Genomic DNA, 25,625 nt, shown 5'->3' with positions numbered 1-25,625 from the left:
CTTCAATCAACCAGAAATATTTATTAAGTGTCTACGACATGCCGAGCACTTTCTAAGAGCTAGGGCTCCCCCGCTGGACAAAACAGAAAAATCCTGGCCCCTGTGGGGCTGACATTCAGTGTAGGAGACAGATGATCAACTAGTCATCGAAAAAGAATTTCAGAGTGATAAATGCTCCGAAGAAAAATTTTAAATGTGACAGAATGTGACCAGAATACTGAAGGGGGGAGGGTGGTCATAAGAGGCCTCCCTGAGGATGTGACATTTGAACAGAGTCCCGAAGGGCGCAAAAGAAACCCGTTAGGTAAAGATCTGAAAGGCGGGTGGTGGGCTGGGGGCGGGGGTCGGATTTCAGGCACAGGGGACAGCACGTGCAAAGGTCTAGAGCAAAGAATGAGCTGAGTGTGGTCAAGAAAGAGACATAAAGCAGCAGATAAAGGAATTCAGCAGTAAGATGGAGAGGTGGGTGGGGCGGGATCCTGCAGGCTCCCAAGGCCGTGGAGGAAAAGGGTGATTTTTTCCTAAGTGCAGTGAGAAGTCACTAGAAAGATTTAAGCAGAACAGTGGCGTAATCTGATGTAAATATTTCAAAAAAGTATTCAGCCTGTCGTTTGGGGAGCAGATTATTAGCAGGACAAGAGAGAAGTCAGGGAAGCCAGGTGATCTGGAGGTGGCCAAGAGATGGAGAGAATCCTGAGGATGGTTTGGAGGTAGAACCCACTGGTCTGGCAGGTGGCATGGATGTGGTGGCCCCGAGGATGCTCCTGAGCTAAGGAGTGGATGGTAAGGCAGTTTCAGAGACCGGAGCCCACGGAGGCCGTGCCCCACCCTGTGGCCCCGCCCCACCTCGCGCCCCGCCCCACGCACCCTCCTGCAGGCGCGGGGTTGGCTCCCGTGTGGTCACTGGTGATCCGCGGGGTAGGTGGCTGGCGAAGGGCGCCGCGTGGTCCTCGTAGGTCAGGGGGCTCTGCCGTGGCTTGCCCAGCTCAGGCACGATGACCGGGGCCCCCCGGGTGATGGAGCCCCCCGAGCTGCTGACAGTGCCCGGCCGGCTCTTCAGACTCTCCTCGTAGCAGGCGCGCTCCAGGGCCCGGGTGTCGGCCATCACGTCCAACGGGTGCACCGCCGGGAACGTCCGGCCGGGGCTGCCGATGATGGAGCGCACGTCGTGCTTTTTGGAGCCGGTGGAGGACGTGCTGGTATCATACTTGAGTGGGGTGCCCTGAGGAGCAAGGGGGGGATGAGCATCAGCGACACAGCCTCTCTGAGCCTCAGTTTCTCAGCTATGAAATGGGAGCGACATCTCATGCCTCCAGGGGCGGCGGAGGAAGGGCTTTGCTAAGCCTAAGATGAGCGCACACCTGTCCCTGCCCTGCCCACCCCTGTCCTGGACCCTGGCCACCAGAGTCACCAGGGGGGCTGCAGAAGGGGGCACAAAGTTCAGAGGTCAGCCTTTCCTGGAGCAAGTGGGGGAACCTCTGTTGGCCCTTGGGGTTTGCTGGAAAGAGACTTAACACCCCCATGAGGGCAAATACCTTCTTCCTGTCAGTCTGGGACTGTCTGCGGCCCATCCAATGCCAAGCCAGAAAAGCCAGCCAGAAAATCCAGTTCCACCGCCCTGAGGCTCAAGTCTCAGAGGTCAGGGCAGAGGTTTATGTTTGCTCTATGGCCAGAAAGGGCAGCTGAAGAAACAGGGGTCATGGATGAGCTGCAGCCTGGCTGCCTGGGAGAAGACCCAACCCTGTCTGCGCAGGCCGGGGAAACCCAGGATACGGTAGGCTCTGTGTCTTTGCCAAGTAAGAGAACTCTGCTTTTATTCAGGAGTGGTTTTTTTTTGTTTGTTTGTTTTTTGCGGTACGCGGGCCTCTCACTGTTGTGGCCTCTCCCGTTGCGGAGCACAGGCTCTGGACGCGCAGGATCAGTGGCCATGGCTCACGGGCCCAGCTGTTCCGCGGCATGTGGGATCTTCCCCGACCGGGGCACGAACCTGTGTCCCCTGAATCGGCAGGCGGACTCAACCACTGCGCCACCAGGGAAGCCCTTCAAGAGTGTTTTAATTACTTTCTTAAGAAGGGAAAATGCCCTTATTTTAAAAAGAATATTCCAGAATCAGACTGGCCTCCCTTTTGGATCCATGGGAAACTCTTGCCAATGGCTTCACAACTGCCCAGAGGCTAAGAGCCAAACCCGTCCCCCGGCCTTCGACAATCTTCCCACCGCTCCCGCCTTCTCCCGGGGCACCTCTGTGCCGTTAGCCAACTGTAGGCCTCCTGGACACCCCACCTAGTCCCTGCCACGTCACAGCCACGCAGCCCCCGATGGATCCCACGCTCCTTCCTCATTCACATCAGCCACCTCTGACCACGTGAAGAGACACTGGTCCTTGGTGGTTTCCACCGACCAGCTCCTCACACAATCAGAGCTCATCTTCCCTTACCAGGCTGGGGCCTCTGGGGGGCCAGAGCCACGGGGGTGGGGGTAGGATGAGGTGCAACATGCCGGTGGGAGAAGTGGATGCCAAGAAGCAAAAATGTTGCAGATTTAGGGACACCTAGATTTGAGATACACAACTTGCCATTTACTTGCTGTGTGACCCTGGACAAGTTGTTTAACCTCTCTGAACCTGTTTGCTCACCACTAAAATGCAAACAGTAAGAGAACTACCTCAGAGTGCTGCTGTGAGGGTTAGATAAGTCATGATGTCTTATGGTTACGGATTGAGGGTTCGATCCATGACTGGTGTTCATTATTACATCTAGCTCTGGGGTTTGGCAAGCTTCTTGACCTCTCTGGGCCTCAGTTTCTCCACCCGGAGAATGGGGATGATAGGTATGACTCTCCTGGGCTGTAGATACAATTGAACGAGGTCCTGGATATAGTATAAAGGCCTTGGTATGGAATCTGGAATGTACGTGATGACGGCTCAGTGATGAGCAGCTGTGTGATCTTGGGCGTGGCACTCAACAAGTCTGGGCCTCAGTTTCCCCATTTGTAGGGACCAGAGCAGTGCCCATCGGCACCCGCCGCCCAGCCCCGTGCCCGTACCTGCGTGATGGAGCCCTCCTTGAGCGGCCGCGGTGCCAGGGGCAGTTCAGGCGTGCGCCGCATCTCCTCCCGCGGGATCTCGTGGATGGAGCGGCCGGCCTCCTTCACTGTCGCCACCAGGCCCTCGTGGGCCGGCTTCAGCTTCAGGGGGCCCAGGGCCTCCAAGGGCCGGGCCTTGTAGGCCTCGGCCAGGTCCCGTGGGGGCGGGGGGGGCGGGGGCGGCGTGCCCTCACGCTTCAGGAGCTTGGCCTCCCGACGCTGGTAGTCTTCCTGGGCCTCCACGTAGGATCGTGGGATCCCTGCCAGGGAGGACGGGGCGCTGACCCTTGCACCTGCACCCCACCTCGCCCATCCTAACCTGGGGCCTCCGTGCTGGCAGATTCTGGAGCCAGACTACCTGGGTTCAAGTCCTTATTTGCTGTGTGACCTTGAGCACATGACTTGCCCTCTCTGAGCCTCAAGTTCTTCACACATAGAATGGGAGTAGTAACTGAAACCCCTCACCAAGTCAGGAACATTCAGTGAGATAATATAGATAAAATGCATAAAATGGGGCTCACAGTAGCTGGCTTGCCACTGACCAGCCAGGAGGACTTGGGCAGGGTATCTGACCTCTTTGATCCTCCCACCAATTGTATCTTCCTCTCGGGGTCTGTTCCATAAGATAATATATAGAAAGCGCTTGGGGTAGCACCCAGCGCAGAGTACAGGAGATGCTCAATAGATGACATCTACAAAGTTGAGGGTGATGGGTAGTATTTTGCTTTCTCTTTTTGTTTTCAAATACATAAGGAATGCCTTGCTCTGCCTTTCAACCTGCACACATACCTGTCATGTACACGTGTGTTACATGCCTTTCCACACACCTGGGCACCCATGGCACTCTGGTACGCCTTCCCTCTCCCGCCCACCCTGACTGTAAACCCAAGGGCTTGTTGTAGCTGCCACGAGGGCGTGGTGGCCAGGCATGCGGGGGCACTTGGGGAGCAGAGGGCAGGGTACCTTGCGTGATGGAGCCTCGGATGTGGTGCTGCTCTTTGAGATGGTGGGGGCTGTGTCGCTCAGGCGGGATGGCGCGGCCCATGAGACCTGGGAGGGGGAGGGCAAGAGCATCACCTCGCGGCTCCCCGAGCCGGCCTTGGCATGACGAGCCAGGGTCTACAGCGCCCCCTCCCGGCAGCGGGTCCCTCCAGCCACTAGGTGTCAGTCCCCATGATGATAGTGGTGGCGGCATAGGACCACTTCCCGGGCCCTGTGCCACCTCCGGATGGAGCTTCAGAAAAACCCTGCCTCAGTTTTCCTATCTGTAAAGTAGGGCCAACCATCCCATCTCCTCCCTCCAGGGGGAGCTGAGAGAGAGAAATTCTCTCCCTTTCCGCTCATCACCCAGCAAGGAGGGAAGCCCCCGGGGCAGGTCCTAGGCCCTCCCGTTGCCCTTCTGTGCCCCCTGGAGTAGGGAGCTGGGCAGGGCACACACCTTCGATGCTGGCTGAGGAGATAGCCCTGCTGACGCGGCCCTCCATCACGTCATAGGTGCGCTTGGGGGCGGCCGTCTCGTGGGGAGGTCCTGAGCTGCTCCTGCCGTCCTCCTTGGAGCACTGGGACATGGACGTGCCACCTGGAAATCAGACCGATCTCACGATGAGGGGCAGCCCCAGGGCAACTGTGTGCACTGGGCCCAGAACCAGCAAACCGGCCGGGCCCAGTGGGCAGGAGTCAACAGCCTGCGGTCCAGCCCAGGGCCTGTTCTGCTGGCAGGTAGGTGTGTGCCTTTGACCACGCGCGGGTATGTGAGTCTGTGCACAAACACGTCCACTCGTGGGAGCCGACATGTGACGTGAACACGTGTAACCACGTGCACGTGAGCAAAGATGCACCAGCCGAGTGCGAACATGCAGGGTTACCACAACCATTTGTGTGTGTCACTGTGGGTCTCTGTGTGTGTGCACGTGTGAGAGTGTGTGTGTGTGTGCGCGCACCTGGCCACTGAGAGCAAAGTGAGGCCACATGGAATAAACTCTGTGCATCTGTGTCCACGTGGGGAGAGTGTGTGTCTGCGGGGAAGGGGGGAGGGAGGGGACGAGGAGTGTCCACAGCAGAGGCGGCCTCGCCAAGCTAGGCTGAGCCCAAAGGGCGAGCGCCTCAGGCTGGCACGCGGGCCCCCGACAGGCTGAGGGTCTGAGCAGCCAGGAGGCGAGCCCTGAGGAGGCCAAGGCTGGGTCTCGCCCATCAGGCTCGGGGCTCCTCGAGTGGGCCTCTCCTCCCAAGGGTGGCTGAGTCCAGGGGTATCGGAAGAAAGTTCCCGAGAGCCCCGTGCCTGCCCCTTGGGATAAAGGGCGCACTCGCTCTCCCAGGATTTCTGATCATGACCCCATGGGATCCTCAGGGCATGAGCTACTCCAGGGGCTGCAAACTGGTGGCCAGCAGACAGACCGCGTTGCTGCTCCAAATTTTGCTCAAAATTAATTGCTGATGTTTAAACACTGAGAGATTTCAGATAAAAACAGAGAGATAAGAAGTCTGGCCAGCGAGCTCACACTCATTACAGGGCGACAGTCAGCTATGGGAGAACAGAGGCGGGGACCCTGTAGTCACAGCCATCATTCTCCGGGTCCTCCCCGGCCCCTACTGCCTTCCACCCGGCCTGCGGCCCTCTCTATTCCCAGGAAGCACGTGAGAAATTGAAAGCCTTGGTTTTACACCCATTCTGCAGATGACAAACTTAAGGCCTGTAGGGGCTCAAGAACTGATCGGGAGGCCTGAGCTGAGATGCCATCCAGGGCTCTGCTCACAACACCTCAACTGCCAGCCTCTCCGTCTGCCCTTCCAGGGCCCCTGACCATCCCCCAGGGCCCTCCGCCGGGTACCGAGGTTGGCACAGAAGACGCAGCTGACACCCTGTCCCCAAGACTGTCTCCACCACTTGGCAGCAGACAGAGGCAAATGCCTAAGCCCCACGATACCACCTCCGCTTCCCAGGACCTGGAGGGCGGGAGGGCAGTCAGGCCAGGCGGAGGCGGAGGGAGAGGAAAAAGCGTCCACCGCCGCCAGAGGAGAAGCAGTTTGCAGCCTTACAGCTGCCAGCCGCTGAGAGGGGCGCCCATTAGCAGCTTTTATCTCCGCGCCGCTGGGTGCCCGAGGCTGCCAGGAAATTCACGTCCCAGCCCTTTACTTCCTTAACTCCTTCCAGGCGGGGCTCCCTGGTTGGGGAACCAGAGAGGGTGAGAGGAGTGAGGGGCACTGAAGTGGGGGGCCCAGGGCTCAAGGGGGTGACGCATCACTCTGGTCATCGCCCCTTCCTGCCACCCACGTGGTATCAATTAGAGAGCACAGCGTTTGCCCGGAGCGCTGGGCCAGAGGCCTGGGGGACTGAGCCTGAGCTTCTGCCCCCTGGGCCTGTTCCCCTCCTACACGTCTGGCAAGGCTGGCCACAAGTTTGCTTCCTAAATTGTAAAGAACCGGGCAGAGGTGGAGACAGCTAAAGCCAATCCTTACCTGCTGCTGGCTTACATACCTGCAGGGATGGGGAGGTCACCCCCTCTCCTGGTGTCACCCCAGCCTTGCTTCCCTGTGAACCCACCTCAATGGGCCAAACACCCCCACCCCTGCTCCCCCAGTCCCAGGCCTCCTTTGCTCTTGAGGGGCCAGGAGGGCGGACACACAGAAGGACCACTGGACATCACTGCACCTCAGCTCCCACATCCGTGAAATGGGAAGACACTCCTTCACCCTGGCTCTCAACCACACGAAGCTGACAGGAGGGCAACACACTCCCCTAGATGCGTTTTCTGAAGACATTTGGCTGCCCTTGAACCCCAGCCATGTTTTCTGGATCCTTCTCTCTTGACCAACTCCAGAAACACCAAAGTCTGGGGTTTGGTGGCCAAGCCACACTGGATGCGGGCAGGTTTCCATGACTCAAGATTAACAAGGTGACGTCCCATTTGCATCCTGGGCGGGTGTCCTGAGAGCTCTCTGAGGGGGCTTCATCCGCTGGGCCCCCAGCATATGGGCGGCCCCCAGTAAACACCAAGTGACCACATGACCAACCACCTCCAGGTCACCACTGGTCCTCTCACCTAGAGGGTCCTTCCCGGGCATCAAAGATGCCCGAGGGGGTTTCCCTGGTGGCGCAGTGGTTGAGAGTCCGCCTGCCGATGCAGGGGACATGGGTTCGTGCCCCGGTCCGGGAAGATTCCACATGCCGCGGAGCGGCTGGACCCGTGAGCCATGGCCGCTGAGCCTGCGTGTCCGGAGCCTGTGCTCCGCAACGGGAGAGGCCACAGCAGTGAGAGGCCCGCGTACCACAAAAAAGAAAAAACAAAAAGAGGCCCGAGGATGGGAGGGCCGGGCCAGCCCCTGCCCGCCCACCAGCTCCCGGCAGCCGAGCCGGACGACGGGACTCACCCTCGTAGGACAGCACGTGGCCCTTCTTGCCCTCGTAGATGACGTGGCCCTTGGGCAGCCCGTCCTCCCGGCTGCGGTCCAGGCGGCTTGGGCTGTCCTCACCGATGATCCTGGTGATGGTGCCCTTGTACAGGACGTCGGCTGGAGTGCCCTGGGGGTGCGGAGGGGGTGAGTGCCCGCGAGCTCCGGCCGGGGACCCCCACATTCGCCAGACACGACCCAGCGCGCGTACATGTGCACCTTCCAAATCCACACACAGGCACATGTGTGTCCGCCAGTGCCCACGTGTTCACACAGGTACTGCTTCAAAAGGGCAGAGCCCAGCGGAACACAACCACGCAGGACAAAGCATCAGTAATATTAACAAGTGCTGGACGCTTTCTATACATCGACTCATTTAACCCTGGAAATAACCCTAAGTCAGGTACTATCGTGCCTACTTCAGATGAGGAAACGGAGGCACCGAGAGGCAAGGTGACCTCGCCCAGGGTCACCTGGCTAACGCGGGGCAGAGCCGGGAATGGAACCCAGGCAGTCTGGCCCTGGAGTCTGTGCTGCAACCTGTACTACATGAATTTTACTTTCTCAGAGCCTGGACGCTGGGATGTCAGCCACGTGCCGGTGGCCACATGTCATTCCCAAAACCAGAATGGGGACTCAAATCAGGGCAGGACACCAGAAATCTCAGCTCTAACTCAGGGTTTCTCAACCTCGGCACTGTGACCTGTGGGCCAGATGATTCTTTGAGGTGGGGGCCAACCTGGGCACCGTAGGACATTTAGCAGCCCTCCCCCCGGGCTCTACCCACTAGATGCCGGTAGTGGCTGTAACCCCCCATCTGCTCCCCACAAGATGTGACAATCACAAATGTCCCTAGACATTGCCCAGTGTCCCCTGGGAGGCAAAATTGCCCCCAGTCAAGAAACAGTGCCTTAGAGGGAGTGAGCTCCCTGTTGGGGGTTGTATTCAGGCAGAGAGAAGATAGCCACGTGGGGTAGTGTCCTGCCTTGGGCGACTTCCACAAACACGAGTCGGGGGTCAGAATATGAATCTGGAGTCAGACTGCTGGAGGGCAAACAGCAGCTTTACCAACAAGTTGCTGTGTGACTTTTGTCAAGTCACTTTGCCTCTCTGAGCCTCAGCCTGTACATCTACAAAACGGAGACAATCTCTGTATACGATTCTCAAAGGCACCCGTCACAGACAAGCTGTCCCCAAATCAAGACGTCTCTCTTCTCTTTCTACGATTCCAAGAGCTGACTGAGAGATGCAGCTCCAACTGCGTGCCAAGCCCTAGGCTGCTGCACTTTGAGTCTCCCCCTGGGAGCTTCTCTGCCAAGAAACATCCTTCTGTGGGGTAAGGGCAGCAACTGGCACCCCAGGCTTTCATCCCAGACCCTGGTCTGCAAGCAGGGGAAAAGCAAGACGCCCTGAATCCAGACCAGTTTCCTGAGACGTCTCAAAGCAGACGCCCTAGATAGGATCCCTTGGCCACACTTTAAAAGGCTTGTGCACAAACAGTGTAGAATAAATGGGCTTTAGTTTGGGTGACAGATAATCCAGGGGCGGGAAGCCACCTCTCTCATCAGGAGAGCACACGGCAGGGGAGCCGGCAACATCCCATCAGGAAAGGCTCCTCCAGGGCCAGCTGATAGAAGCCCACCCACTGTAGGTCTGCGTGTGTATGAGTTTGTGTATGTGTGTGTATCCGTGTGTTCCTGAGTTTGTGTGTGTGTGTGAGCCTGTGTGTGTCCCATGACCAGATTTCATCACCTGGGAGTGAGGCTGTGGGGAAGTCTGACCCTCACACATCTGGCAGCTGCCAGAAACAATCGCCAAGGCTGTGAGTGACCCACATGGCTTGGGTCAGGGCCACCTGAAACTGGAGGCCGATGGATGCCCAGGAGCCTTTAATCCCTAACACCTCTGTGAGGATGACTCAGCAAGAGACACTTTTAACAAAGGTAAAACTGCATCAGGGAGCGTCGATCCCCTGCCTGTGTCAGCATGCAGTGGGGCTGGGACTTGAGTGTCTTCAGCCCGGCTTTGGCCCCAGGTACCTGCGCAGCTGCCTTCTAAAGCTCATGATTTCAAAACCAACAGGTTTTAGAGAAACATGAAGCATCAGGGCCTCTCCTCTGTGGTGTGATCTGAGGCCCCTGGAGCCAAAGACACCTTCCTATGGGAGCCTGTGGCCTGAAGTTTCACCATTCACGTGCGTGTGTGTGTGTGTTGGGGGGAGGGGTTGTGCGTGCGTGTGTGTGTGTGTGTGTGTGTGTGTGTGTCCAGGCTCCCCTTCCTCTGGGACAGCTGGCACAAAACGCTGCGTCCCCTGCTTACTGGCTACATGACCTTGGGTTTAACCTCTGGGCTTCGGTCTTCTCATCTGTAAAATGGGCTGACCTGGATTCTGTGCTAATGTAAACCATCTTGTCTGGAGCGGGTGGAAGGGAAGGAAAGGAAAGCCCTTGGAGCTAAGGACCCCAGGAAGTGGGGGGACTGCCCTCTGTGGTCCACCCGCCAGGGAGGAAGGAGAGGGTTAAACAGGCCCTGTGTACACTAGGAGCCCCGAGCTCAGTTCTGAACCCCCAGTCCTGACCCCGGAGGGCCAGAGTGGCCCCTCTGCAAACCCTTGCATGGGGCAGATGTCCCCAGCCGATCCCACACTCCTTTCTGCGGAGCTGGATGTGGCCAGGATGCCAACTCCAGCCGTCAGCCTGTCAGCACCACGAGGTCGAGGCTGGCACCAGAGGAAACCTCTGTTATCCAGGACTGAAGTCACAGAAGCGAGGGTTAGGGCAGCACAGGGGGGGCCCCAGTGGTGTGGGCGGGCTCAGCTGAGCTGCGGGAGCGTCCGACCACTCACCGCCTTAAAGGCGGGGCATGTGCAGACTCCCTCACTGGCCCCCAAAACTTCGCTGACCCGAACGCCTCCTGCTCGCTGCTCCAGGCACCACGGACACTTGCTGGTCCTGGCGCACACCAGGGACCCTCCACCTCTCCGCCTTTGCGCATGCTGTTCCCTGGGCCCGGAATGCCGATCCCTGAGATTCCCGCAGGGCTCACATCTCCGAGAGGTCTCCCCGGCTCCCCTGTCTCTGCGGCCTCAGCCATTCTCAATCGCAGTGTTTTACTCAACACAAAGCACTGGCTCCTCTGAAGTCACCTGCTCCGTTTTTACCTGTCTGCTTCCTTCTGCTACCCTCCCAGCTCCTTGGGGCCCTTGAGTTTTGTGTTCTGCTCAGCACCTAAAACGCCTGGCTCCCAGGCTCACGGAGTGAGTGGGCACCCCACCTACTGAGGCAGATGCTGAGCAGAGATGCTGGGCGGACTGGGTGGGTTGCCCACTGTTTTGTCCACAGGCAGGGCCACGTCCGGAGACACTGCCTGCTAGTGCCACCCTGGCCCCTCATGCCACGGCCCCAGGACACCTACATGGGTGATGGAGCCGCGGTACGTGATGGGGCTCTCGGAAGGCACCCGCGTGCTGGGGATGCCCTTGGTGATGCTTCCTCCTGGAACCGAGCCCAGAGACGTCCCTGGAAGACATGAGACACGGGCTGAAGGGGTGTCTGCAGCCCCTCCCCAGGCCCCAGGCCCAGAGCCACCCAGACCTGCAAGTCCTCCCCCACCTCCAGTGTCTCGAGGCTGAGGGTCCGCCTGCCCCTAAATGGCGAAGTAGACAACCGTGAAGAGAGGCTGCTGGACCCTCTGGGAGCTGAAGCTTCTTAGCAGGTTTTGGATAAAGGGGCCCATTCCTGCCTCGACCCTCCCAGGGATGCAGGGGCAGCCGCCGGGGGTGAGCCTAGCTCGCACACCCTCACCTCTCAGCACGGACGTCTCCTGAGCCGCAGGCACCCCCAGGCTCTCCGGTGGCCCAGCCTGGCCCCGTGGGGACAGCTGTTCCTGCTTCACTCCGCTGAAGGGCGCTGGAGAGGGGCGAGAGCAGTGAGCCGAGCCTCTGGGCAGGGATTCAGAAGGATGGCCGCCTCCCTGCCCTGTCCAGGGGCTGAGGGACCTCCCCGCCACGCTCAGGCCAGAGTCCCTTAGGGTGAACTGCCTCCCTCAAGCCCCCAACACAAACAGCCTGGGCCAGCGAGGTTGGGGGGCCCTAGATCCTTACCCAGCTTCTTGGGGTCCATGGTAAGAGGCAGCCCCATGGTGATGGGGCCCACGGGGGCCTTGGCATGCTCTGAGTACGGGACGTGGAGCTGCACAGACATGCCCTGTGGGAGCAGAGGTCGTGGGGTCGCAGAGGTCGTGGGGTCGCGGAGGCCACAACCAGGGCCTCAACCCGCTTTTACGAGGGCCCAAGAGGAGGGGAACCTCAGGATCACACACGGGTCCGAGAGGCTGGGGCCTGAGTTCTGGCCCTGCCGCCGCCCTGAGCAACTGTGAACGAGTCACGGCCTCTCCTGAGCCTCAGGGCCCTCACCCGCGTGGCGGTCATCATGACCTGGTTTAAAGGAAATGGTGCCCACAAGCGTCTGAGCGAAGCACATGCCTTGCCCCCGCCCTGAGCCACATGGGGGCAGGTCAGAGAGGTGAAGGAGCAGGTGGACCGAGGCTCACCACGTGCCAGGGCTGTGTGTCTAGTGCCTGCGATTTTCTGTTTCACAGAAGGGAAACTGAGGCACAGAGAGGTTAAGTAATTTGCCGAAGGCCACACAGTCTGATCGCAGAGCCCGTGCTCTTGAATGCCCCATGGAGGGACCTCCCAAGGTCCTGATGCCTGGGTCAGGCACAGCCAGCTCTGACCCAGCCCCTTGGGTGCCCGACCCCCACCCAGACACCACCAGTCCCAGTGATCACCCCCACCCCGACCTGACAGATGGAAAGACCAAAGCCCTGAAAGAGGAAGGGGCGTTCTCCGGGCACCAGGCTGCACAGGTGCTTCTGGGGGCCTGCCCCCCCACCTCACCTGGGAGATGGCACCCATTTGCCTCTCAAGGACGCTGGGGTGCTTGGTGGAGGAGATGAGGGGCGGCGGGTTGGAGATGGTGGGTGGGCGTGGTAGGACGGGCCGGGCGCTGTCATGGAGGCCCAGGGGCAGCGGGTGACCTGCAGGGCACGTATCTGTCCATCACAGGGCCCCAGGAGCGGTCAGCGGCAGAGCCCCCAGGCCCCTCCCCACCTCGTCCCTGTCCTGCCCAGGGGGGTGCCCGTCCATACGTGCCCCCACTGCTCCTCTCGTCTGCCTGATGAGCCGTCTGCATCCTTGGTTCAGACACCACTACCCCAGGGAAGTCTCCCTCCAGGCCCCCCCACCACTCCCAGGCCCTGGCCCAAGCCCCTCAACTCTCTCCCAGACTCCTTAACTGGTCTCCCCGTTCCCCTTTTACTCTCCAACAGTCCACTCCTCTCACAGGAACCAAAGGGATCTTTTTGAAAAGTCTACTAGTTCACATCCTCCCCTGCTATGAACCTTTATGGCTCCCCACTGCTCCCCCAGGATAAGGCCTTAGCCTCTGACACCACTTTCAGGTTCACCTGACCTGGTGCTTATGGTCTCCCCAGGCTCACTGGGCACCAAGCTTCTACCATGGCAGCCTGAGTCAGTGTCTCAAGCTTCGCCTGCTCTTTCCTGCCTCCGGACCTTTGCACATACTGTTCCCCCTGCCTGGCATGTCTTTCCCTGTTCTTCTCCTGGCTCTTTTGGCCCACTCATCCTGCAGGATCAGCTCTGCTTAGGATGGCCTTTGCTGACATCACAGTCCTTACTGGCCCCTGGCTATGCCCCTTTGATTGCTGGCGGGGCCTGGCAGGGCTGGAGAACCCAGGAAGGATCTCGAATCCAGCCTGACTATATTTGTAAATCAAAGCAGGCCCTTCCCTCCTCACACTTTTCTCTCCACCTGCCCGTTGCCCACCTCCAAGTCCATGGTGGAAGACAAAGCTCCCACCCTCAGCCTGCCCCTCACCGGCTCACGCACCTCCTAGGGCTCCCCAGCACCAGGGGCTTCCACTGCAATCCTGTAGATTTCTCACATCTCAGCGGAGCTCCCTTCCCCTTTACTGACCAGACCATCCCTCCCGCCAGGACCCTAAGATCCTTCTGCATGCAGTTCCGAGTCAGTGCACACAGTCGGCGCCCAATGATTGCACGCTGGCTGACTCGGCAAGGAGACCAGGCTCGGGTGAACTACTCACCAGGCGGGGCGTAGGAGAAGGCCAAGGGGTCAGGGGCGTGCGGAGAGGCCTTGATCACCTCGCGAGGGGGCACAGGAAAGGGCAGGCCTGACGTCCAACACGAGGGATCCGTGGGCAGCTTCTGGCCCTCAGCCGCAAAGGCCGGGAAGAATACGGGGTTCTCTGCTGAGGGGCAAGGCAGGGCAGTCAGCCACGCTCGGCCAGCCCTCAGGCCCCCAGCCCTGGCTGCCCTGCTCAAACAAGACCCCCTGCGCCTTGCAGGGCCGGCCTCGGCCAGGGGAAGGTCCTGGCCAACAGTGATGGAGCCCCCCAAGTCTGCAGACCGGGCACCACGCTGACTCCTGTGATGTCCTGTCAAGCACGGTTGTGCCTCGGGCTTGGGCTGGGCTTCTCAGCGGCCCCTGATTCCAGCGCTGGAATCCCACAGGCACTTGCCCGGCACCGGGTCAGCAAGGGGCCTGGACAAACTTCCAAACCAGGGGGCGGCAGATGGTGGCACGGGGCCTGCCCACCATCCGATTCTGTGTGTACACTTGTGCTGGAACGTGGTCACATCCACACGTTTATTTATCATCTGCAGCAGAGCTGAGGAGTTGCGACAGAGACCGTCTGTCTGGCCCACAAAGCCTAAAATATTTACTATCTGGCCCTTTCCAGAAGAGGCTTGCTGACCTCTTCAGATGACGAAGGCGGTCAGAACAGTTTGCCATGATCCGTGTATGTGTGCTCCCGCCAGCACGGCTACGGCCCGGATGCCCGGGATGATGAGGATTATCCCCAATTTGCAGATGGGAACACGGAGGCTCGGAGAGGTGGAAGTCACCTGGTCAAAGGCCCACAGCCAGCAAGGGGAGCTCTGAGCCCAGGTAGATGGGCTGCAGGCTGTAACCTTCACCTTTGCCACACACACACTGATCACAGGAAGAGGAGCAACGATTGGCCCTGGATTCTCAGGCCTGGGGACAGCCCGCAGACATGGCCAAAGGCCAGGCCGTCTTCACGGTGTTCTCCCGCTGGCCACTCACTCTGCTGAAATCGGTCCTAAGCGCCAAACCTCTTCCTTGAGAATTGGTGTCAGGCTGGAGGACCGATGGTGGCGAGGGCGGGGTACGGGGTTGGGGGGCGGGGAAGGAGTAGCCAGCTGATAACGACTGGGGAATGCCGGGCCTGGGATGGGAACGGCAGGCAGGTGTCATCCCTCGGGCCACCTCCAGGTGACAGACGGAGGCTCTGAAGACCCAGCGAGGCGAGCAGGAGGGCACTGAGAGCCACCTGCTGTGGGCCCAGCAGGTGGGGGTGGAGGCGTGCGCGCCCCTTGCTTCTCTCCTGGGAGTGAGCTCCCCCCGGACCTGTGCGCCTGCTGACGTGGGGAGCCCGCAGGAGGGGCCGCAGATGCGGAGAGTAACCCGGGGTGGGGATTCTCATGCTCAACCAACCCCCAGTGGAGGCGCCCCCCCCCAACCCAGGGCCTGCACCGGGCCCGGAAATTCCACGCACACCCTGGACCTCGCTCGTCCAGCCACCCGACCGCGCGTGCCTGGGCTGCTCTCTCCAGCTCAGCTCCGGCTGCCGTGGGAGGGGGCAGGGGCGGGGGGTGGCCTCCGGTGCTGGAAGGGAAATCTGGGGCCGGGCCAGGATGGGCCGGCGGCCGAGAGCTTGGAGAGACAACCTGTTCCTCCAGCTGGGCCCAGGGAGCCCGAGGGGTGGGCTGGCGGAGCAGCTCCAGGCAGGAGCCGGGCGGCGGGGGAGGCTCCTGAGACCAGAGAGGTCGGTCGGGCTGGGTGTCAAGTTCATGCATGTGCCTACGGGTGCTAGCTGCAAGGCAGGCCTTGGTGCCTGTCGCCAGGTGCCCCGTCTCCTGTGCGGAGCGATTCCAGGAAATGGCGCAGCCCTCCGCCGTGCCAACGGGCCGAATGCCAGACTCAGAAAGCACAGGTGGTGGCTCACCTTCTCCCAGGACAGGGCCTGTGACCCATCCCAGCGGGCCCTGCCTGGCCCTGTGTGCTGTCCAGCCACCCAAGTATGGCCCAGCCCGGCTCAGATCTGGCGCCGGCCAAGGCTGTTTGGGCCCCTGACACTGCCACGCAGCTATCCGCCCTGGGCTGGTGCCCCAGCCCTGGAATGTCCTTCCAGAGCCAGACCCCACGTCTCACACTACACTCTCGTCCAGCGAACCCCAGCCCCACCACGGGGAGTCCCGGTCCCAGCGTGGGTGGCTGGCAGGGTCCCAGGAAGAGGCAGACGTTCTGCTTTCAACCCCACACTCGGGTTCATCAGGAGGTCCCACTGTTTGCCTTTGAAACCAAGTCCCAATGCCCCCCTTCATGGTCACCCGCACAGTCCAGGCTGCCGCCATGGCCTCTTGCATCTGCCCACAACTCCCTGCTGCCCTTTCTCCTCAACAATGGCCAGAGAGGCGGAGAGAGAAGAGATCTTTCTAAAATAAAAATCAGATTGCCTGACCTCTCCCCAGTCCCCTACACACACACACACACACACACACACACACACACACACCTTAAAATTCCTCCAGCAAAGGCTTTTTCTGCACCCAAGACAAAATCCCACAGTACCATGGTCTATGAGGCCCTACACAATCTGGTCCCCCATCTCCCTGTCCCACCTCCTATCCTACCCCCTCCCCAGCCACCACGACCTCCCGGCAGCTCTGCCAACACACCAAGCTTTTTCCCACCCCAGGGCCTTTGCATGTGCTGTTCCCTATGCCTGAACGCCCTTCCCCCGATCTTCCCACGACTGCCTTCTCCTCTTCACGGAGACCCTTCCCTGAGCCCCTCATCACTCATTCTGTTTTGTCTCTTTCGCTGCATGAACCAGCCTAAGGTCATCTTGCTTCCTTACGTGTCCCCCCGTTTAACGTCCTCTTGCAAAAGCAGCAGCTCCTCGGAGCAGGGATTTCATCCTGCTCACTGCCGAACCCCCGCTGCCTGGCATGGTGCTTGGCGATTGTGGTTGTTCAACCAAAGTCCTGGCCCTGTGGCCACAAGCTGGCCTGTGTGCCAGCCAGGATGCATGCCCGCCCGTGTGGGTGGCATCCGAGACTTCCTGCAGCAGGTGAAGGCGGCAGGCAGGGCGGGCTGATCAGCGGGGGCGTGTCTGGCAGGCCCTGTCACTTGTGAGGTGTGGAGCTGGCCTGCTTCAGGGACAGCCCTGCTCTCTGTCGTCCAGCACACAGCACCGCCCTCAGGGAGGCCCATGGCCGAGGGCCGCCCGGCTTTCTAGAGAAGGCGGGACGTCGTACCAGAGGCTGCCGGGGGTGGGGACGCAGGTGGCCCTGGCTGCCCACACCTGTCCCTGGGTTGCGTCGGTCACGGAGGATGGCCTGGGTCCTGCTGCCCTCAGACCCCTAGAGCAGCCCGCAGGAGCCTGGGCTAGCCCAGAGTGGGGGGAGCCTCTGGGGGGTCAGCCCCCAGTGCCTGAGACGTGCCAGGCTGGTCTGGGACGGGTGTCCCTTTGGGACACAGGCTTGAGACTTCTTGGGCCGGGTCGGGGGTCTGGGGCAGAGACAGAAGATCCAGAGAACGAGAAACCATGCCCCACCTGCCTCCAGACCTTGAGCTTCACGTGGTGACAGTAAAGCCCGCCCCGGGCAGTTGCTGCAACACAGTTGCTCGGGGAATCACCCCACTGGCTCCCCAGTGAACCCAGTGACCTCGGCCTGGAATAAGGTCAGGGTGAAAGCTGGAGGGGGAAGTGCTTCCTGCCCAGGCCTCAGAGTTGCTGCCAGCCGGTGCTGAACCTCGTGGTTCTAGAAGCTCACGTGTGGACTGAATCACGGGGAACCAGAAACTGAGCCGTAGACATGTTTTCGTACATGCACAGTGCTTTTGAAAATTTTGAGAAGTTGCCAATGTCGAGAAATTCGAAGGTTTCACATGACAAGATGGATTAGTAGCTTCTCTGGAAGAACCACCCCAGGCCTGTACTGCCACGTGGTGACTCTTGGCTGAGGCCAATATGCACCCACTTTAGAAAGAACAGAAGTCTCCAACTGCCCCAGTGCCCACCCCCACACTGCCTCACCCCCCCACCATGTGTCACTCATTTACTTGGCCTGTCGGGCCACTGCGGCCTTGGAGTCTGCAGGAGCTGCTCTGCACACGCAAAGGCCCCTTACGCCCACCCACCTGCCCCCTCTCCCCCATACTCCCTGGGCCACCGGCACACACTTACCCTCCTTCTCAGCAGGAGGCACAGGGCTCCTGCTTTTGCCTCGAGGGCTGCTGCTGGGCTGCTGGGGGCTGTCGCTCTCCGGTTGCACGTGCTGCGGTGGCGGAGGAACAGGGGGCGCCGCGTCCTCCCGGGTGGGCTCGTGGGCTTTGGTGACCTGCTGAGGGAAGCCGGGAGGACTGAGCATCTTCACAGCCCGTCCGTCCATAGGCCACAGAGATCAGGGAAAGCCCTCCAGGCCCCCTGCGTGGGACCAGCCTGGAAACTGAGGCCCAGGGGGAGGCCGCGACGTGCCCAAGGGCACGCGGCTTGAGGGCCAGGAGGGTAGGGCTTTGCGCAGAGTGTAGGGGGTGTGTCCGCCCATCCCGGCTGCACGGCCGTGGATGGGGGAGCCCCCGTTACCCTCCCCACCAGCCCCTTCGCCCTTCCCCAAATCGCTCCGGGTCTCGGAGGGATCGGGGCTGACCAGTGGGACTGGGCCCGGCCTCGGGGAGTGGGCAGCGCGGCTTGGCACACCTTGTGCCCCTCACTGGGAAAGCCCTGGTCAGCTCAGAGCCTTTCAGCCCAGAGCCCCCAGCTGCATTTGAAGGCCCGGCCCACCTCCTCGGAGACGGACGGCTTTGGCCACAACTGAGCCATCCCGAGTAAGGGGCACCTCTGGGGGTCCTCCTGCTGGGCCTGGGGAGGAATCTTCCAGCTCCCTCCTTCCCCCAGCGAAGGGCCTCTCGGTAACTGTGGGCGCTGCCCTCCGCTCCGAGGAGCTGTGAGAGCGGGCTGGGGGAGCTCACTGCGAGGCCTGGGCGCCTCTGGAGAACCGTCGGCGGGCGGGGTGGGGCGAGAGGCCAGGGCAGACACCTTGCCAATCCCCCAGCCTCCCCGCCTGTCTCCACGGGGCTTTGCCCAGGGAATGGGAGACGCGGGCAGAGCCAGGCTGTGCAGGTGCTGGGGCCCCGCCTGCCCGGCCAGATCTACCGTCCCCCCAACAGGAGGTGGAGGTCGCAGGGGCCCGGGACTCACAATCGGGGGGATGGCGGCCGCACGCTGCTTCAGCTGCTTCAGGTCCAACGGCTTCTGGGGCGAGGCGTTGGTCCTGGCGTCGCTGGTCGCGGTGAGGAGGCTAGGCCGTGGCGACAGGAGCCTGTGGGGGAGACCAGCGTCAGGCCCACGGGCTCCCGGCCTCCTGGCTCCAGCCTGGATGACGGGGCCGGAGGGGCTGCCAGAGAGAGGCGAAGGTCCAGGATCACGGGGCCCAGGAGACCTGGGGTCACGGTGGGGTCTCCTCCCTCCCTCCCTCCCTCCCTCCTCTGGTCCATGCAGGCCTCACAAGGGGCCAAGAGCCCTCCCACCCCAGCCCAGAGGCCCAGCCAGGATCAAACACTCCTGAGACAGCCCAAGGCAAGGAAAGCCCCAGAGAAACCCACACTCAGGGCCCACACCACGCTCGGCCCTTTGGAAGCTGCCAGAAAGGCCAAGAATCAACCAGCTTAAGGCTTGGGGAGCTTGGGAGGTTCAGAGGGACTCTCCGTCACCCAAATAGGAGGCTCAGGTGCCGGGGTAGGGCCTGGGGCATGGTGCTGAGAGGACCTTGCTTATTGGAGACCAGGATTGGGGAGCCCCCCACTCAGCCCAAATGCAACCTGAGATGCTGGGAATCTTGCCTGCACAGCGTTTGCTGAGGCGCTAAAGCGGGCGGGTACAGGCTCTGCATGGAGGGGCTGGTCAGCGTGTACACGGCCCGCCCAGCAGCCCTTAGTGGGCCTGTGGTGTTGAGCAGGGCCTGCAGGTGCCTCGTCCTCTAAAGCAAGGTCACGTCTGTCTGCTGCTGACATGCAGAATGGGGCAGCGCACCTGCGCATGGTGTGTGTGTCGGGGGGGGGGCGGAGTGGGGGGGGGGGCTGAAACACGGTGGGATGCCAGCGACAGGGTCACCCCAGTGTAGAGGTGCAGTGTCTGGGACACCGGAGCAGAGCCTGCCCTGGGGTGTGGCTCCAGAGCTGCTCACGGGTGTTGCCTCCTTCAGGAAGTCTTCAGGGATTTCCAGAGCTCGCCAGCACTGACCACAGTGCCCTGCCACAACCCCCGTCTGCCTCCCCAGCTGGCACGAGGGTCTGTAGGGCAGGAGCTGGGTCTGCTGCACCCTCAGAAGCCCTCACCCACCCACCGGGGCTGCCTGGCTCCAGCCCAGCCCTCGGTTCCCTCCTGTGACCCACACTTGCTGAATACACAGCAGGCCTGGTGTTGTGCTTGGGGTGTGTGGTTGGAGACCCAGAATCCAATGTCTGCTTGCAGGGCGCCAGAGCTGGCTAGATGATCAAACGGTACACACAAAGGCATCGGCTGTGGGCTGGATTCAGCCAGAGGGCAAAACGAAGGCCAGGTCCCCAAAGCCAGAGGGTCCTGTTGGTACAGCCCTTAGTGTGTACTGTGACCATCCTGGCTGATGCCACATGCAGACTGTAAGCACAGCCACTGCCTTCCAGGTAAGATCCATGACCACCAGGATGTAGCTCACGCCACCCAGTGCTGGCTGCCGGACGCCCAGCAAAGAGCAGAACACGGCTGCTTCCCGCAGATGGAGCAGGACAGACGGGTGAGGTGCAGCTGCGGTACCCGCTGCTCTCTGCAGTGAGACCATGGCCTGTGACCGGGACCACAGCCTGTGACAAGCCAGTCCCGGGGGCGCTAACCCCCTGGCCGCATCTGCCACATACTCAGCCGAGCGGAGTCAGTCTCGGCGACGCCCACTGGCGCTGCCCATGGCGTGCAGGTGGCGCCGGGCGCAGAGCTTGGCCTGACTTCTCCGTGCTCAGCTGGTCTCCACGGTCCTCTCGACCCGGCTCACCCTCCCTGCTGTCCTCACCTCTCTCGACCTCTCCAGATCCTGCTCACGCTCCGAGGACCACCCGAGGCCTCTCCTGCTGTGGCTGCCCGTCCTTGCTCCCCTGGACTCAGGCCCAGCCCCGTTTTGCCCACCACCCTCGGGCCAAGGCACCCTGACCAGGTCTGAGAACTGATGTTATCACCTGTCCTGCATTCCCCACCTGCAGCTTCAACCGTCACCAAACACTGCCCCACACGCCCGCCGCAACTAATTATCAATGTCCATTTAAATCAACTTGCATTTGTAGACTTAAATTTAAAATGAATATACTGCAGCCACTTTGGAAAACACTCTGGCAGTTCCTCAGAAGGTGAAACAGAGTCACCATAGGATCCGGCAATTCTACTGCTGGGCATATACTGAAGAGAATGAAAACACACATCCACACAAACACTCGTTCACACAAGATCACAGCAGCCACTATTCACAAGAGCCAAAAGGTGGAAACAACCCAAGTGGCCAAAAACAGATGAATGGATAAACAAAATGTGATAAATATATATACAACGGAATATTATTCAGCCATAAATGAATGAAGTGCTGACACAGGCTACAACATGGATGAACCTCAGAAACATGACGCTGAGTGCAAGAAGCCAGTTGCAAAAGGCCACATACGGCATGTTTCCATTTATATGAAATTCCCAGAAGAGGCAAATCCATAGACACAGACAGAGAAGAGAGATTAGCGGACCAGGGGCTGGAGGTGGGGGATGAGGAATGACTGCTAATGGTCTGGGGTTTCTTTCTGGGGCAGTGAAAATGTTCTGGAATTCAACAGTGGTGATGATTACACAACTCTGTGAATGTACTAAAAACCACTGAACTGTACACTTCAATGGCTGAATTGTATGGTTTGTGAATTATGTCTCAATAAAGCTGTTACAGGGAAAAGATAAAGAATATACTATTTGCCAGCCATGAAATCAAGGGTTTGTTATATGAACTGTACTGTTTCTACAAATAATAAAGTAATAATGTTATACTATTATTTGCTGTATAAATGACTCTAAAATGCAGATTTTAAAGTTAAAATATAAACTTTTATATTTTTGTAAATATAATTTTACAGGGACACAAATTATGCTTTTATAATACACATAAAATCAGCAAAGTGTCTGCGTCTCACTCTGATTGTCAGTGAACTAGGACCTCCGACTCAGACCTGTGTCCTGCCTTGGTTTCCCGGTGGCTTCTCGTCCAGGCAGGGGGCAGTCAGATTGGAGGGGGCAGGGGTCGCCCCTCGAATGCTCTCAGCAGGCACCAGCTGCGGGGTGGGGGGACAAGCACAGAGGTCCAGACCCCTCAGGATTTTCTGAGGCCCCCCTAACCCTCACCCAGCAAGGCAGGAGCTCAGTGGGGACTGCGGCCATGGGCACGGCACTTCACAGTTGACGAGATGACAGCCTGACAGCTCACGGTAAAGAGGGCGGCATCCGGGGCCTCCCTGGTGGCGCAGTGGTTGGGAGTCCGCCTGCCGATGCAGGGGACACGGGTTCGTGCCCCGGTCCGGGAAGATCCCACATGCCGCGGAGCGGCTGGGCCCGTGAGCCATGGCCGCTGAGCCTGCGCGTCCGGAGCCTGTGCTCCGCAACGGGAGAGGCCACAACAGTGAGAGGCCCGCGTACCGCAAAAAAAAAAGAGGGCAGCATCCAAGAACAAGGGTCTGGATTCAGATCCTCAACAAGCCCAAGGGTCCTGAGCTCCCCCCACCGGGGAGCGGGAAGATGCCTGGTGCTCACGTGGCCCCCAACCCCCCTCATCCCACATCCACGGTGGGCGAGCACCACCTCCAGGGGCCCTCCCCGTGGCAGCGCCCTCCCTCTGTTCTCTTTCCTTTGTTTTCTTGGAAGACAGGGCTTTTATTTTCCTCTCTGGAGGCCTGGGCAGGGTAGGGGCTCTCGGAGCCTGGCACTGTGCACATGACCCGGGACAGGCGGGGGAAGCCAGCAACTTGGCTGAGAGCAGCCAGGGTCCCGCCCCCGACCCCGTATTCAGGGCTCTGGCTCCCAGTTCAAATCCCACCTTTGGCCGTATGACTTAACCAGCTGTGCCTCACTCAGTTTCCCCCCATCTGTAAAATGGGTACGAGAACAGTCGCTCCCTCCGAGGATTGTCCTGTGGGTGGAACATGGGAAGCCCCGAGAGCAGCGCCTGGCGCTGAGCGGCTCGGGCACCTTCCCATTCCTGTGGTTTTTCTTCCCACCCTGGAAGACCAGGGCTGGGGGAGGGGGAGGGGCCACAGGGGACTCTGGGTCCTGCAACAGTATGCCCCCTCTCTGCTGAGCCCCCCTTCCCCAGCTTTCTCATCATCACTGGGCTGGGATAGGTGGGACTGTGAACAGTGTCCACACAGACGAAGTCATGTTACTCCCCTGTGCTCCCAGGATAAAACCGCACTCCTTACCTCGACCCCTGGGGCCCTGTGGAGCCAGGTCGGGCCGGGTCCCTGCCCACCTCTGTGACCTCCTCTCCTGCCTTCCGGGCCCCTGCCCACCTCTGTGACCTCCTCTCCTGCCTTCCCCTCTTCCCTTCGCTTGCTCCACACTCAGCCACAGGCCTCTTTGCTGTCTACTGAACATAAGCTCATGTGGCCACAGGACCTTTGAATTGGCTGTTCCCACTGCTGGCTTTTTCCCTCCACGTCTCACACTAAGTGTTCCAATCATCCTTCAATGGCGCCTCCTCAGACAGGCCTCCCCGACTGCCCCTCCCACTCCCCCCACCCCCAATCCCTCCATCACCCACTTATCACACGAGCATTCCCTTTATTCCATTACTGTTCCAGTTCCGTACTGGTCGCTCTCACTAAAATGTAAGCTCCTTGGAGCCAGGACCTCATCTGTCCTGTTCCCGGCACCCCTTGAGCCCAGAATGGCGCCTGGCACACACTGGGGCCCAGTTAATCATTTATGGACTAAAGAAGTAAAGGAGAAATTGCTGTTACATTCTTTCAAAGTTGCAGGGGCTCAGCAGAAGAAGCCGCATTCCAGCCTCCTCCTGGAGTGACCTTTGCGGGGAGCCTGAAGCAGTTCCAAAGTGCCAGGCTGGCTCGTAACTCCATTATCCTGACAAGAAGCTCATAAGCCAGGATACCCACACCCATCTTATACGTGAAAACGCTGAGGCCCAGAGAAGGGACTTTCTGAAGGCCCAGCCCTGCCAGAAAGTGCCCAGGCACCTTCTCTGGGAAGTGGAACAGGCGGGGGCAGGCAAGCTCAAGGCTCTGCAATCGAAGCCAGTATCTCTGGCTGTGGGCCAAGAAAACTCCCAGGTGGAGCTGCCTGGCAGAGAGGGAGGGAGAGGAAAAGCAGGATATGATCTTCCCTCCCCAAGTCATCCGGGCACGGGCCAGAACGAGATGCATCTTGTGTCTGTCCAGGGACGCCCAGTTCACTGCGCCGGGACTGCCGGGCGGGCGGGAGGGAGGGCCGTGGGCAGGAGGCCAGGACCGGGGGTCGCCTGGGGGCCCACCCATCCCGCCGGCCCTCCCGGGAGGCGCTGGCTGCCAGGACGCACTCTGACGCATCTCGCCTGCGTCCTCCGACGCCTGCCCGGCCCTGTGTGGCTGTGGCCGGGGAGGGAAGAGGTCAGGAGGCTGGCCTGAGTCCAGCCTCACCCTGGGGCCAGGGGACTGGCCTCGGTCACAGAGGGCGTGACAAACCAGGTGTCCTGACTCCCAGCCCAGGGCCCCTGCTCCCGAGGGATCGAATGCTGGCCGCTCAGGCAGGAAGAGCGGATGGAAGCCAGACCCAGCTCGGGGAGGGAAGGACACGTCCCTGGGCGGGGCTGGGGTGGGGAGCAGCTGAAAGTAGGCTGCGGGGCTTCAGGCCTGGCCCGAGAGGTGCGGGCGGGCTGTCGGGATCCAGGCCAACCCGCCGAGCTGTCCAGCCCGTCAGGCCATGTGCACCCAAAACACAGACTCCGGGAGGCCGCTTATCAGCGTGGCTGTCCCATGAGCTCAGCACTCTTCCCACTAAGAGCAGAAACATGTGTTTCCATGACTCTGTCCCCGCGGCCAGCAGGAGCGGGGTGGGGAGCCGCCCGCCCTGACCCCATTACCCAGGCGCAAAGAGTGAGCCGAGTGGCCAGACCCTGGCCCAGGGCCCTCCCGGGCAGACCGAGCCGCCATGAGCACTGTTTTCCAAGCTGCGCCCTCTGGGCAGGAAGCTCAGGGTCTCTGCGCCCTCAGAAACCTGTTGGCCAGACCTTTGCTTATCAAAGGGCCACACAAGCGGGGTGAGGGTCCCCCCCGGACGCAGGAGGCAGAGGACGACGTGGCTCACCGGCTTTTGTGGACCATGTGGGGACCCAGACCAAGTCCTAGTTTCATACGAAACGTTCTAGAAGGTGCCGTTTTCACATGCCCCGAGGTGGATCGTGGGGCAGAGGAAACGGCTCCTGGGGAACAGGTCGGGTTTGAAAGTCAGATTTTCCTCCCTCTCGTGCTGCCCAGAACTTTTCCGAGAGACGTGAGGGGAGAGAAGACAGACTCTGCACTGTTTTCAGTCAAAATAAAACTGGCCGGCCCGCCTCACCGAATTCTTCAAGCCGCCCCGACGTGAGCGGGAGCCGATCTCCGCAGCTCTGCCCTCCGCTGCCCACGTTTGGCCCTAAGTGGGGTCTACGAGCTTGGCTTCTGGTCGGGGGTCTCGGGGACCCTCCGCAGGCATAAGAGGAACCAGCAAGGATCCCGGAATCCGCCACTTTCCCCCGTGTCCACCACCACCAGCCTCACCGGCCCCTGGGACACGGCCGCTGCCGCCTTCCAACCCGTATGTATCCCTGTGCCCCTGTGGCCCCCGTTAACGCCCCGCCCCCTCCCAACACACTGCTGCAGGTTTCAGAGCCTGAGACATACCCCAGCTCTCTCGGGCTCTCTCCCTCTGAGGACAAAATGCAGCCGCCCACCCAGCCAGAGGGGTCGCACGAGGCGGGCTGGTCTGCTGAC

The 25,625-nt window shown here is 60.3% G+C and overlaps 1 protein-coding gene across 25 annotated transcripts in view; it reads right to left on the bottom strand.

Moving 5' to 3' along the window:
• The window catches only part of NCOR2 (nuclear receptor corepressor 2), a 225,059-nt gene that overhangs the window by 17,063 nt on the left and 182,371 nt on the right, over positions 1–25,625 (bottom strand). For 15 of the 25 annotated variants that reach the window (XM_060118201.1, XM_060118204.1, XM_060118197.1 and 12 more), the window contains 12 exons: positions 18,811–18,931; positions 17,797–17,953; positions 13,603–13,767; positions 12,374–12,528; positions 11,576–11,678; positions 11,277–11,381; positions 10,888–10,991; positions 7,453–7,603; positions 4,523–4,663; positions 4,048–4,134; positions 3,046–3,344; positions 868–1,222 (listed from right to left, as the gene is read on the bottom strand). In XM_060118201.1, the coding sequence (XP_059974184.1) occupies positions 868–1,222; positions 3,046–3,344; positions 4,048–4,134; positions 4,523–4,663; positions 7,453–7,603; positions 10,888–10,991; positions 11,277–11,381; positions 11,576–11,678; positions 12,374–12,528; positions 13,603–13,767; positions 17,797–17,953; positions 18,811–18,931 (1,943 nt within the window). The remainder of the gene's footprint in view (positions 1–867; positions 1,223–3,045; positions 3,345–4,047; positions 4,135–4,522; positions 4,664–7,452; positions 7,604–10,887; positions 10,992–11,276; positions 11,382–11,575; positions 11,679–12,373; positions 12,529–13,602; positions 13,768–17,796; positions 17,954–18,810; positions 18,932–25,625) is intronic. The other 10 variants (XM_060118205.1, XM_060118211.1, XM_060118210.1 and 7 more) reach the window with 4 other exon arrangements.

The sequence above is a fragment of the Mesoplodon densirostris genome, chromosome 15 (assembly GCF_025265405.1).
Source record: "Mesoplodon densirostris isolate mMesDen1 chromosome 15, mMesDen1 primary haplotype, whole genome shotgun sequence".
Lineage (NCBI taxonomy): Eukaryota > Metazoa > Chordata > Mammalia > Artiodactyla > Ziphiidae > Mesoplodon > Mesoplodon densirostris.
Note: the sequence above shows the minus strand (reverse complement) of the source record. Positions and strands in the feature narration are given on the sequence as shown.